The 11,791-nt window shown below is 48.3% G+C and overlaps 1 protein-coding gene across 1 annotated transcript in view; it reads right to left on the bottom strand.

Moving 5' to 3' along the window:
* The window catches only part of LOC105983940 (olfactory guanylyl cyclase GC-D-like), a 103,897-nt gene that overhangs the window by 28,215 nt on the left and 63,891 nt on the right, over window positions 1-11,791 (bottom strand). The window contains exon 2 of the mRNA XM_013013969.1: window positions 1,068-1,823. Coding sequence (XP_012869423.1) covers window positions 1,068-1,823 — 756 coding nt within the window. The remainder of the gene's footprint in view (window positions 1-1,067; window positions 1,824-11,791) is intronic.

The following is an 11,791-nucleotide window of genomic DNA, read 5'->3' on the forward strand; positions in this document are numbered from 1 at the left end:
TTGATGAAAGATGAGGAAGGTGGGGCCTGGTTGGAAGAAGGTCACTAGGGATGCTTTCCAAGGCTATCTTATCTTATCTTTGGCCTCTCCTGCCCCTCTGCTATGTGATGAAGTAAGTGACCTTTGTCACATGTTCAGCTGCCTATCTCAGACACCAAGCAATGGATCCTTCTGACTTTGGACTAAAAACTCTGAATCCCTCAGTCAAAATTAAATCTTCCTCCTGTCAAGTTGCTTTCCTCAGATACTTGTGATAAAAAGTCTAACTCAGCCAGGTGCCAGTGGCTCATGCCTGTGTTCCAAACCATTCAAGAATCGGAGATCTGAGGATCCCAATTTGAATCCAACCAGGTCAGACTGAGAGACCTTTATCTCCAATTAACCAGCCTCCCCCCCCCCCGCCAAAAAAAAACAAACCGGAAGTGAGAGTGGCTCAAATGGTAGTGTTCCAGCCTTGAGCAAAAAAGCAAGAGTATGAGGCCCTGAGTTCAAGTCTCTGTATTGGTGGGGGGTGGAAAGGTCTAACTAATGCATGGCCCTTCGTAATAAGGCAGCCAATTTTCCCTCCCTCTAGGCACCAGGACAGTTGGATCTGGCTGGAGGCAAGGTCCACATCCAAGTCCCTTGGTACCATTTCTCTTCCCCACTCCTATACCCACCACTTGATTGCATGGGGCCCCAAACCCAGGAAAACAGGGCACCATGAGAGATCAGAGGACTCCTTGTTGGGACCTTGCTGGACCCATAGAGGTCAGAACCTGGAGTCCCAGATTCAGCTGAGCCCCTGGGGTGGTGACTGTGATGTGTAGGCCAGCGGCCACCAGCCGCTTCTCCAGGCTTTGAATATTGAGGAGAACCCTCAGAGAGAAACCCATTAGGACAATGTTGAAAGAAAACCAAGATAGTGTCTTGTCTGCTCGGCCAGGCTTCTTTTCCTTAGCGATGAGAAGCCCTGTTCTACATCTGACCACAAGGGGGCAGTGATCCACACAACTGGCCAGGCTCACCCAGCCTGGCCATCTGAATTTTGGGCTACCCACAGGAAAGAGGAGCTCAAATATACTTACTTTTCAGGCCATCCACACTTTGGAGCTGCTTTAAGACATCGGTGACCCCTTGCTCTCCAGGTCCCAGAGATGTCACAAGCTCCACAGGCAGCCCATGTGTCCTGAAAGTTGTGGCCAGCTGCCTGGCTGTGGCCACCCAGATGTCCTGCTGGGAAGATACAATAGCCGAGCGAGCCCAGCCAAAGTGTCTCATGACAGACAGCAGCACATGGGCAGCAGAAGGCAAGGTGGGCACCAGTCCACCCCCTCCCTCTGGAGCCCCGCATGCCCAGGAGAAGAGGGTCTTGCCCCACCCTTGAGCCAGCAGGGCTGCTGCTTGGCAGTAACCAGGATTGACAGGGCCCACAAAAGCAGCCACAGCTTCTTTGTGGGCCAGGAAGGTGGCCAGGGCATGAGGGGTGTTACAGCCTGTGGGGAGGACCACAGAAGCCAGCCGCAAGCCAGGCAGCAGTGAGGGGTCCAGGTTGACTTGCTCCACAGCCAGCTGGGCAGCCATGCTGGGAAGGGCTTGGGCAAAGATGGGATCACAGTCCCAGGGACCCAGAACCCCCAGAGTGAAGGTCCTTGTACCCCAGGCTAACCAGGGCAGGGAGCTGGTTCCCAGGAGGGCACCCCAAAACATTAGAGAGAGGAATGGTAGGGAAGAGGTTGTCTTCAGATGATGAGTGGACCCCCAGAGGCTCTGACAGGACTGGCCAGTCTTCGGCTGAGACGCAATCCAGTTCCAACCTTCAGGGTACAAGCTCCCCTGCAGCCCTGGGAAAGAGGGTTATGGACAAGGTTTGCTTATCATCTTGCAGGACTGTGAGGCACACACCCCTTCACAAAAACTCAGCTCCTCATTGGTAAAATGAGGGACATCAACCCGTGATCTCCAAGGACTCGCCATCTAGTTTGGGGGGAGGGGCTTCATATCCTCCCAAAGACTGGCTCAGAGACTCATAGCACCCATTCCAGTAGGCTTTGAAAACAGCACCCAACTCCCTGTTTCCCACCCATGGGACCCCAGGCCAACTGCTGATGCTTCCTGACCTTCTGCTCCTCTCTGTAAAACATGTGCAATAAAAACTTCTTGAGGAGCAGGGCACTGATGGAATACACCTATAATCCTAGCTGCTTAGGAAGCTGAAATCTGAGGATTGCAGTTCAGAGCCAGCCCAGGCAGGAAAATCCATAAGACTCTTTTTTCTTTTTTTGGTCCGGTCATGGGGCATGAACTCTGAGCCTGGGCGCTGTCCCTCAGCTCTTCAGCTCAAGGCTAGCACTCTACCACTTGAGCCACAGCGCCACTTCCGGCTTTTTTTTCTTTTTGCTTATGTGATGCTGAAGAATTGAACCCAGGGCCTCATACATGCAAGGCAAGCACTCTACCACTGAGCCACCTTCCCAGCCCTCCATAAGACTCTTATCTCTTTGGAAGTGGCGCTGTAGCGCAAGTGGTAAAGCACTCGCCTTGAACTGAAGAACTGAGGGACAGTGCCCAGGCCCAGAGTTCAAGCCCCACGACTGACCAAAAAAAACAAACAACCACAAGACTCTTATCTCCAACTAACCACCAAAAAGCCAAAAGTGGAGCTATAGCTCAAGTAGTAGAACACTAGCCTTGAACAGAAAAAGCTCGGGGACAGAGCCCAGGCCCTGAGTTCAAGACCCAGGACCAGCACCACACACACACACACACACACACACACACACACACACACACACACACACCCTAATTGGTGACATAATTGTAACTATTAAACGACACCATGAGCCCTTGGCCCAGTCTCTGATGCTTATGTATTTAATAAGTTCTTTCTCTCAACCTGTGACTGTCCTGTCTTCCTCCATTTGCCTCTAAAGTGAATGGAGCTCCCCTAGTCCCATTGAGCCTCCTCTGCCTCCTCCCTCCAAGCTCAGCCCCATCCCACAGCCCTTGACTCCACTCCCCACAGGCCTGGCAGGTTAAACACATTTCAGACACAGTAGCTACCCACTAGGTGTACTTTGGTGAGCCATGACTAAAGGGTTCCATTGCACATGCTCTCACTCACAGACATGTTCAGACAAAGGGCCTTTCCACCCCTGCTCAAAGAGGACAAAACCTGATAGAGTTAGTACAAAGATGGGATTTGGGGAGAGGTCTGTGATTCAAGGCCAGTGGAGCAAAAGGTAAGATCCTAGGTCAACAAATGTGCTGAGAGTGGTGGATGACATTTGTAATTCCACGTACTTGGAAGATAAAGATCAGGAAGATTATAGCTCAACACCAGCCCAGCCAAAAAGTTAGTGAGCTCCCTTTCAATCAGTAATTAGGCAGGGAGGCATAGCTGGTGCTGGCAAAATCATGAGAACCTATACGAAAAATAACTAAAGTAAAAAAGACTGGGAATGTGGCTTAAGTGATAGAGCACCTGCCAAGAGAGCACGAAGCCCTGAGTTCAAATCCTGATATATATATGTGTGATTATATATAGCATATATTAGGTTTATATTGGATTAGATTTATATTATATACATTAAATGTTTATATATGTATACATACACATATATGATTTGACGGAAGTCCACCCAGCTCATCCTCCACCCTACACATGACCTCAGAGCACCTGGCTGTGATATTCCCACTTCATTCTCCTGTCCCAGTGTCTTGATGCCCACCCTGAGCCTCTGTGGCTTCTGCTTGCTCTCGGCCAACCTCCCAGTTATGCCCTACACCTATCTACAAGACTTGGCCACCTTTCCCCGCACCCATTTCCTGTGAGGGCCCTGGGAAAGAATAAGATCCAATCTCACCCTTAGGAAACCAGGGCTTCCTGGAGGAATTCATACTGACCCTGCACCTGGAGGTCTAGTTCAAGAGAGCGAGAGGATTTGCATGCCAGCAGCAGCAAGAGTCTGGAGAGAATAACTCCTTAGCAGTGGTGTTCAGTACAAGAGAAAGACGGGCCTTGAAATCCCATAGATCAAATCCTGATTTTCTCAATCACTATCCCTAACTTTAGACAATATACTGAGCCTCGGTTTCCCTACCTGCAAAATGGAGATGAGAATAGCTATCTGCAGGAGACAGGAAAACTAAAACTGTGCATGGTCTCTACCATGGGTCTGAGAAAGCAGGCACTGATTAAATGGATTAGCTCTCCTCCTCACCATCAGAGAGGGGACTCGGGCACTGGGGTGCAAAGAGAGCTGGAAGCCTCACGTCTGTAATCCTAGCTACTCAGGAGGCAGGGGTCTGAGGATCGTGACTCAAAGCCAGCCAGAGCAGGAAAGTCTGTGAGACTCTTATCTCCAATGAAACACCAAAAAGCTAGAACTGGAACTGTGGCTCAAGTGGTAGATTCTAACTTTGAGCAAAAGAAGCTCAAGAACAGCACCGAGGTCCCAAGTTCATGTCCCAGGACCAGCACAAGAGGGTCTCAGCATGCCCCCATCTATGACAGTTGCCTATGAGCAGGATTGGCCAGCCCTGTGCCACGCTGGCCCTCCATGTCCTGGAAAGGGTGCTCCCCTCTGAGCCCTTCCCATTCTTCTGCTGCTACACCTAAAGTGGTCTCATAGCAGCTGGGTGAGGTCCATCCTGCCTTGGAGATGTGTCCCTCAGAGAGAGCCGTGGGCTCAGAGCTGATTGTTTCCGGATGGGGAGGTAAGCACTGGAGCTGCTAATGACAATGACCACCGCCTCTCCTTCTAGACTTTCCAGCGCCTTTGTGACCACTGCTTCACCACCCTGCCAGAGGTCTGAATGAGAGAATCTCATTTTCCAAAGGAGGAAATGTGGCCAAGGTCTCACCTAAGTTAGACCTGAATCAGAACCACATCATACAAATACAAAACCCCTCATGTTTTGAGAGCTAAAACAATAAAGCTGAAAATGTTTTCAGACATAAACATCTAGACTGTGTTCAGCTGAGGAAACAGAGGCACAGGGAGGAAGATGGGTTTCCCTGAGTCCCAAAAAAACAGCAGTCCGATCCCCTGGCCTGAGGTCCTGGTACCGTATTGGGGCCTGAAGAATTCTACAGTCAATGGCCTGCAGGGGCTCAGAGAGGGCTCAGCAGTTCAGCTCTGGGACCCGGCAGAAGCTGGCCTTCACCCCATCTCTATCTCTGATTTGGCACAGAAACCATGCTCTTTCTGTGTCTCTGTTTTCCCTGCTACATGGGAAGAGTTTGGTGTGGATGCTTAAGCTCTAGTGTTCTGTGTGTTGTTTAAAATCAAGAGACAGGGAGTTTTCATCTCTGAAGATAGCCATGAACCCTCTCCTAATCCTTCCCCCTGTCATGTGACAGCTTCTAAGACCTCCACCTCAGCCACACTGGTTAATATGCTAGACCTAGAAGACTAGGCCCGAGGTCAGCCATGGATGACTTGCCTCTTGACCCTTCCCTGGTCCTTCTTGCCTGCCTCAGGACAGCCTCTGTGCAGACTTACCCATCAGATCCGACTCGCTGCCTCTTTGCTGATCCTAAGCTTCCCGCACCAGTGTTCTGAGAAGTCAAGCCGGCTTGGATCTGGGGGTTCTCATTGCCAACAAAGCAAGTCACAGAAGACCCCTCCACTGCCTGTCAGCTTGCTGACACTCCTGCCTGGAGAGGGCCTTCTATATGCCTCATTCCCTCCCTATATCCCCAGGAGCCTGAAGAAGCCACGTGGAAAATTAGATCTGTTCAGACCCCAAGGCTCCAGGGAGTCCATGCAGAAAGGTAGAGAGAAAGGAGAGGAGAGGATATGGTGGGGGGCAGACAGAAAGGATGTAGAGGAGGGAGGAAGGGACAGGGGAGAAGAGAAGACAGCGGGGGAGAGGAGATGAGAGAGGGAGGAAGAGGAGAGGAGAAGAGGGAGAAAGGGAGAGGAGGGGTGTTTTCAGCACCTCGGACAGCTCCATGGTAGGCTGTGGTTCCCTGGAGGCAGGAAGAATGGACCAACCAGACAAAACCTTGCAATCTTGTGCAAGCACTATCCATTCACCCCTTGAAAAAGGTATTATTATTCTCAATTCTAGATTAAAAAAAAAAAGTACGGCTCAGAGAGGTTAGGTATTTTTTGGGGGGCGGTCTGGTCATGGAGCCTGAACTCTGGGCCTGGACGCTGTCCCTCAGCAATTCAGCTCAAGGCTTGAGCCACAGCACCACTTCCAGCTTTTTTCTTTTTGCTTATGTGGTGCTGAGGAATCAAACCCAGGGCCTCAGGCATGCAAGGCAAGCGCTCTACCACTGAGCCACCTTCCCAGCCCCGAGGTTAAATAATTTGACACAGCACAGAGCACGTAAGTGGCAGGACTGGCAGCAGGCCTGGCCTCTGCTCATCCTGTCACACTGAGTCTTGGAGGATTAGAGAGGAGCTTTTCTCCTTCTGGGATGGATGTCCATGTGGAGATAGAGACTTTGGCCTAGCAGACTTCCAGACTTCATCTCTCTCTTCACCTGTTCTTTCTTATCTGGAAAAGTGAAAGTGTTCTAAAGGTACTGTCTCTGTATGTGCTGGTGTTGTACATGTCCCCTCTTTCTTAATCTGTACAATGACTTTGTCAAGTAGATACCGTGTTTTGTTTACTTGTGTTACATTGTTCATTCAACTGATACTGAGAACCCACTTCCTGCTTGAATACAGAGGAAGCCAGAGATGATTCCTTCCTTCCTCTCCCCACCCCTCATTGCTGACATCAGACCCCTCCAAGTCTCAGATATTCTTCTAAGATACATGAGCTCCATCAACTTGTGAAAAGACTCTCCCCACCCACAGTTGTCTAGCAGGAGTAAGAAAGGGGCATGAAATTCAACAGTAGAAGATAAGTGTTGTTTTTTTTAAAAGGTTAAGATTGTTACTAAACTTGCCACCAATGGCTCACATCTGTAATCCTAGCTACTCAGAAGGCTGAGATCTGGGCAATCAAAGTATGAAGTCAGCCCAAGCAGAAAAGTCCATGAGACTGCATCTCTGAAATTACCAGCAAAATGCTGAGCTGGAAGTATGGCTCAAGTGGTAGAGAGCCAGCCATGAGCAAGAGTGTTAGGCCTTGAGTTCAAGCCTGGGTACAGAGTGGGGGAGGAAGTGAGGGAGGGAGAGAGAAGGGTAATAATGCCTATATGTATTCTAATTTAGCATAAATATTTATAATGTCAATAATTAACATGCTGAACGGAAATGTCATAAGTGAATATGCTTTGTCTGTTTTTTGTTAGCCTCAGTCTTTCTCTGGGAGGGTTTTCTCTGGGAGGCATGTGCCTGTTTGCTCTCAGATCCATTCCCTCAAGACTAACTGGTCTCTTGGGGTGGGGGGAAAGGGAGGAAGGGAGGGAGGGAGGGAGGGAGAGAAAGAGGAAAGTAGGGAGGGAGGAAAGACCCATGCTCTATCACTTGAGTCACATCCCCACTTCCTACTTCTAGCTAGTTAATTGGAGACGAGCATCTCTTAGGATTTTTCTACTCAGCCTCTGTAATCCTCAGATCTCAGTCTCTGGAGTAGCTAGGATTATAGGCAGGAACCACAGTGCCAAGCTCTCCTCTGTGGCAGGTATCATGACATCTGAAGTTCTGGCTACCTCCTTAATCTCAGATCCAATTAGTAAAATAGCATCAATATAATTGGCCAGCGTCAAGTTCTATAGACATCAAGTTGATTCCAGGTCTCTTAGAGCCCTATTATGGCAGAGAACTAAAGAGGTGACATCACCCTGAGGATGGAATAGTAAAAGCATACTGTTATCCCACATGCCACTTTCAATTTTCCTTACTGATGTGTCACCAGGGCAGCTGCTCTGAGCCAGTGAGGGTGGAGGGGACAGTACAGGACTAGGAGCCATTCCCCAGAAGGGAGGTCAGGTGGGCCCCTGGTTTCCTGAGTGCTGGCAGAGATATCACAGTAGAGAACAGCAGGTTGAGACCAGAAGGTGGCAGCCAGGTGCCATGGTGAATGTGGCCAGGAGGCGGTACCACCCTGCCGGCTCCTTTCCATCTGGGGCTCCCTCAAGGGTGATAAAGGCCACTTGATCTGTCCCCTGGGAGCACAGAGGGCTTTGATTGAGGAAGGAGCTTTATAGGACCACTGGGTCACCTTTCAGATATGTTCCCCCATACTGTACCCCTCTAGTGGTGAACCACTTATTGTCCCCTGTCTCTGTTACAGGGGTGCTTGCCTGTTCATGCATCTGTCCTGCAAAACCTGCCTCCCAGTGACCTTGGCATACTGATCCCTGTTCTATACTGCCTGCCTTCATCGGAAGACCGAAGAGTAGCAACAAACAGAAGGTACAAGTAAATGATACCATAGGACCTTGGCAAGCATGAGTACCCAGTATGTCTTAGGACTATTCCAGGTGCTTGGCATGTAATGACCCACTTAATAATAGTCAGACTCCTGAGAGATAGCAGGGGCCTACCCTGTCTTGTTCATCATGACATCTCCAAGCTCCTACCTGGTACAAACTAAATGTAATAAACAGTGGTTGAATTGTTATCCTCACTTTGCTAATAAGTAAACCAACACAGAGAGAGGTCATTATCTGCTGAAGATCACACAGCCCTCAGGAGGCAGAGCTAGGATTTAGAACTAGGCAGTCTAGTTCCAAAATCTATCCCTCTCACCCTAGTATGTGTTGCTTTTTCAAAATCCAAGTCAACAAGTCCCTCATTTTTTTCTTCTCCCAAGAAAGCTTCTCCTAGGCTTCTTATGTTCCTTACAGAAGTAATAACAATGACATGGCATGACACTTTAGTGGCACTGTGGTCTGTTCTCATCATGCGCGAGCTTCCTTGTAATGTCACAGTCTACGGTTCAGAGGAACAGCAGTAACCATTCCTGCCAAGTTCAGTTTGTGCCCAAAGCCGCATCTGGCACATACCATATACACAATAAATATATGTCAAATAGGTTGACTTTATAGCTGAGGACTAAGGTTCAGGACACTTCAGACACTTGCCTGATTTGAGAACCTGATTTGAGCACAAATATTGTTTCTACTACATCAAACTGCTGAGCTTCTCTAGGTATTGGTTTCCTCATCGGTTAAATAAAAATCCTAAGGCACTTAAGGTCTCTGTGGGGACAAAGGACATAATGGATGAGGAGGTTCTCTGCAAGTAGACAGAGTTACACAGGTTGGGGCCTCCCTTGATTCTGTCTTTGTGTCTCTGAGGCCTACACAGGGCCTGGTGCAGAGTTGGAGCTGTGATGCTGTGATCAGAAGCCTGGTGAAATGCAGGGGATGACTATGCCTGGGATGGATAAATGGATGGATGGATGGATGGATGGATGGATAATGGAAGGATGGGAGTGTGTATGATTGGATAGGAAGGCTTGTGGGTAGATGGATGGATAGATAGGTGGTAGCTAGATGATAGACGAATAGATAGATTTGTAGATGGATGGATTATGGGTGTATGTGGATGAGATGGATGGATGATAGAGATGATAGCTAGATGCTAGATAGATGAATAGATGAATGTGTTGTTTGATGGGGATGGATGGATAGAAGAATTAAGTGAGTGGGTGGGTAGGTGGTCATATAGATGAAATGGATGGATGGTAATGAGTGGCTAGATGGATGGCAACTGGATGGGTAGATGGATGATAACTAGATGGGTAAATAGATACCTAGATTTGTGGATGGACAGATATTGATGGTGATTAAATAGATGGAAGCTAGATAGGTAGTGGATCTGCAAATGAAAGGAGGAAAGAATGAATGTCCTTTAGAAAGCATGTGTTGGAGCTGGGCACCAGTGGCTCATGCCTATAATCCTAGCTACTCAGGAGACTGAGATCTGAGGATCGCAGTTCAAAGCCAGCCAGGGCAAGAAAGGCTGTGAGACTCGTATCTCCAATTAGCCACCAGAAAACAGGAAGTGGCACTGTGACACAAGTGGTAGAGCACTTGCTTTGAGCTGAAGCGCTCAGGGACAGCGCCCATGACCAATTTAAAAAAAAAGAAAAGAAAAGGAAAAGAAAAGAAAAAGCAAACATTGTTGGAGGCATAACTTAAGTATTAGAGAACCTGCCTAGCAAGCATAGTCCCCAAGTTCAAACTTCAATGCTGCCTAAAAGAAAAAAAAAGACCTAGTAAAAGAAAAGGAACACACACACACACACACACACACACACACACACACACACACACACACACACACACACACACACACACACACGGCCTGACATCAGTATTTTAGTTCTTATCCAGCAGAGGGCGCCAAGGCTCCAATCACTGGCCTCCAGCAGGAGGGCACACCCCGTAGTCAGAGCCGGGCTTCCCCATAGCTTGTTGGCCACTCTGGCAAGTGAAAAGCTCAAGACACAAAGGACACAGAGGACATAGGAGGAAGATGTAAAAAACACAGGCTTAGGGACTGGGAAGGTGGCTCAGTGGTAGAGTGCTTGCCTTGCATGTATGAGGCCCTGAGTTCAATTCCTCAGCACCACATAAGCAGAAAAAGCCAGAAGTGGCATTGTGGCTCAAGTGGTAGAGTGCTAGCCTTGAGCTGAAGAGCTGAGGGACAGCGCCCAGGCCCAGAGTTCAGGCCCCACGACTGACAAAAAACAAAAACAAAAAAACCCCACAGGCTTAGAGACAGAGTTGCACTTACACTGTACTGGGGGCCTCAGAGAAAGTGCTGTGCACCAGAGCTCAGTTCCCTTTTATAAATGGGGACATATGGGTATTTTCTGTGTTTGTCAGGCAGACTAAATGAAATATACTGCAGAAGCTGCCTGGTGTGCTGAAAGTCCTCCACACTTACAAGTGAGTCACCTGGCAAATCACATATAGGTGACTTGTCCCAGGCTGTCCAGAAAGATCCACCCTCTGAAGATCCCAAGGATGCTTCTCTGAGAGTAACTTCTATCCCAGTGCCTCTGGTTCCTAGGGAGTGAACGTGGCTCCGCACTGCTCTGCCACCCAACCTAATAACTTCACACCTACCAGGACCTTGGGGTGCAACTTGCCAATGTGAGAAATGAACATTTTAACATGGAACTTGACTGGCACTTCCCCAGTGACTGGGTGTGAATTTGCCATCTAATGTGGTGTTAAGAGGCTTAGTTTTCCCTCTGGCATTGCTGTCCCTTTTGATCCCTAGGGCCAACGGGGAACCTTACCACAGGGATGACTGGCTGGAATCAGCCTGGGCTACAGAGGGAGATCTTCTCTTTAAAATAGCAACAAAAGGCCAATCTACCCACTTTGCTCTCTCTTGTGCACAAAATAAATAAATAAATCTATCAGTAACCCTGAGGTAAGTGACTGCTCTGAATTAATGGGAGATCCAGCCCCAAACCAAAAACAGTCCCAGTGCTTCAGTGGTGGTCTGGCCCCACGCTTACTAAGGGTAGAGACAGAGGTCCATATGAATAAAGAGTTCTCAGTTTACCCATTTTTTTCTTTTTTTTTTACAAATAAATTTTTTTATTGTAACAGAGGGTTATAGTTACATGAGTGAGGTAATGAGTACACTTCCTATTGAACATTGTTACCCCCTCCATTGTTTTCCCCCTACCATCCCCTCCCTCTCTCCCTTCCCCGAGGTTCTTTTTTTTTTTTTGATTGTGATTAAGTGATTACATAATTTCCGGATATTCACAGTATTGTGGAATAATGATGCTCATTTAAAGTCACAAGTTCACTCTAACTTTCCTGGAGCAAATTGTCTATCACAGTCTGTAATATATAATGGTGCTCACATGTTATATACCATATATGTGATCAGCAGCATGGGGATATTTAGCAGTGGTTCAACCAGATGAG

The sequence above is a fragment of the Dipodomys ordii genome, unplaced genomic scaffold, assembly GCF_000151885.1.
Source record: "Dipodomys ordii isolate 6190 unplaced genomic scaffold, Dord_2.0 Scaffold22, whole genome shotgun sequence".
NCBI classification, from domain to species: domain Eukaryota; kingdom Metazoa; phylum Chordata; class Mammalia; order Rodentia; family Heteromyidae; genus Dipodomys; species Dipodomys ordii.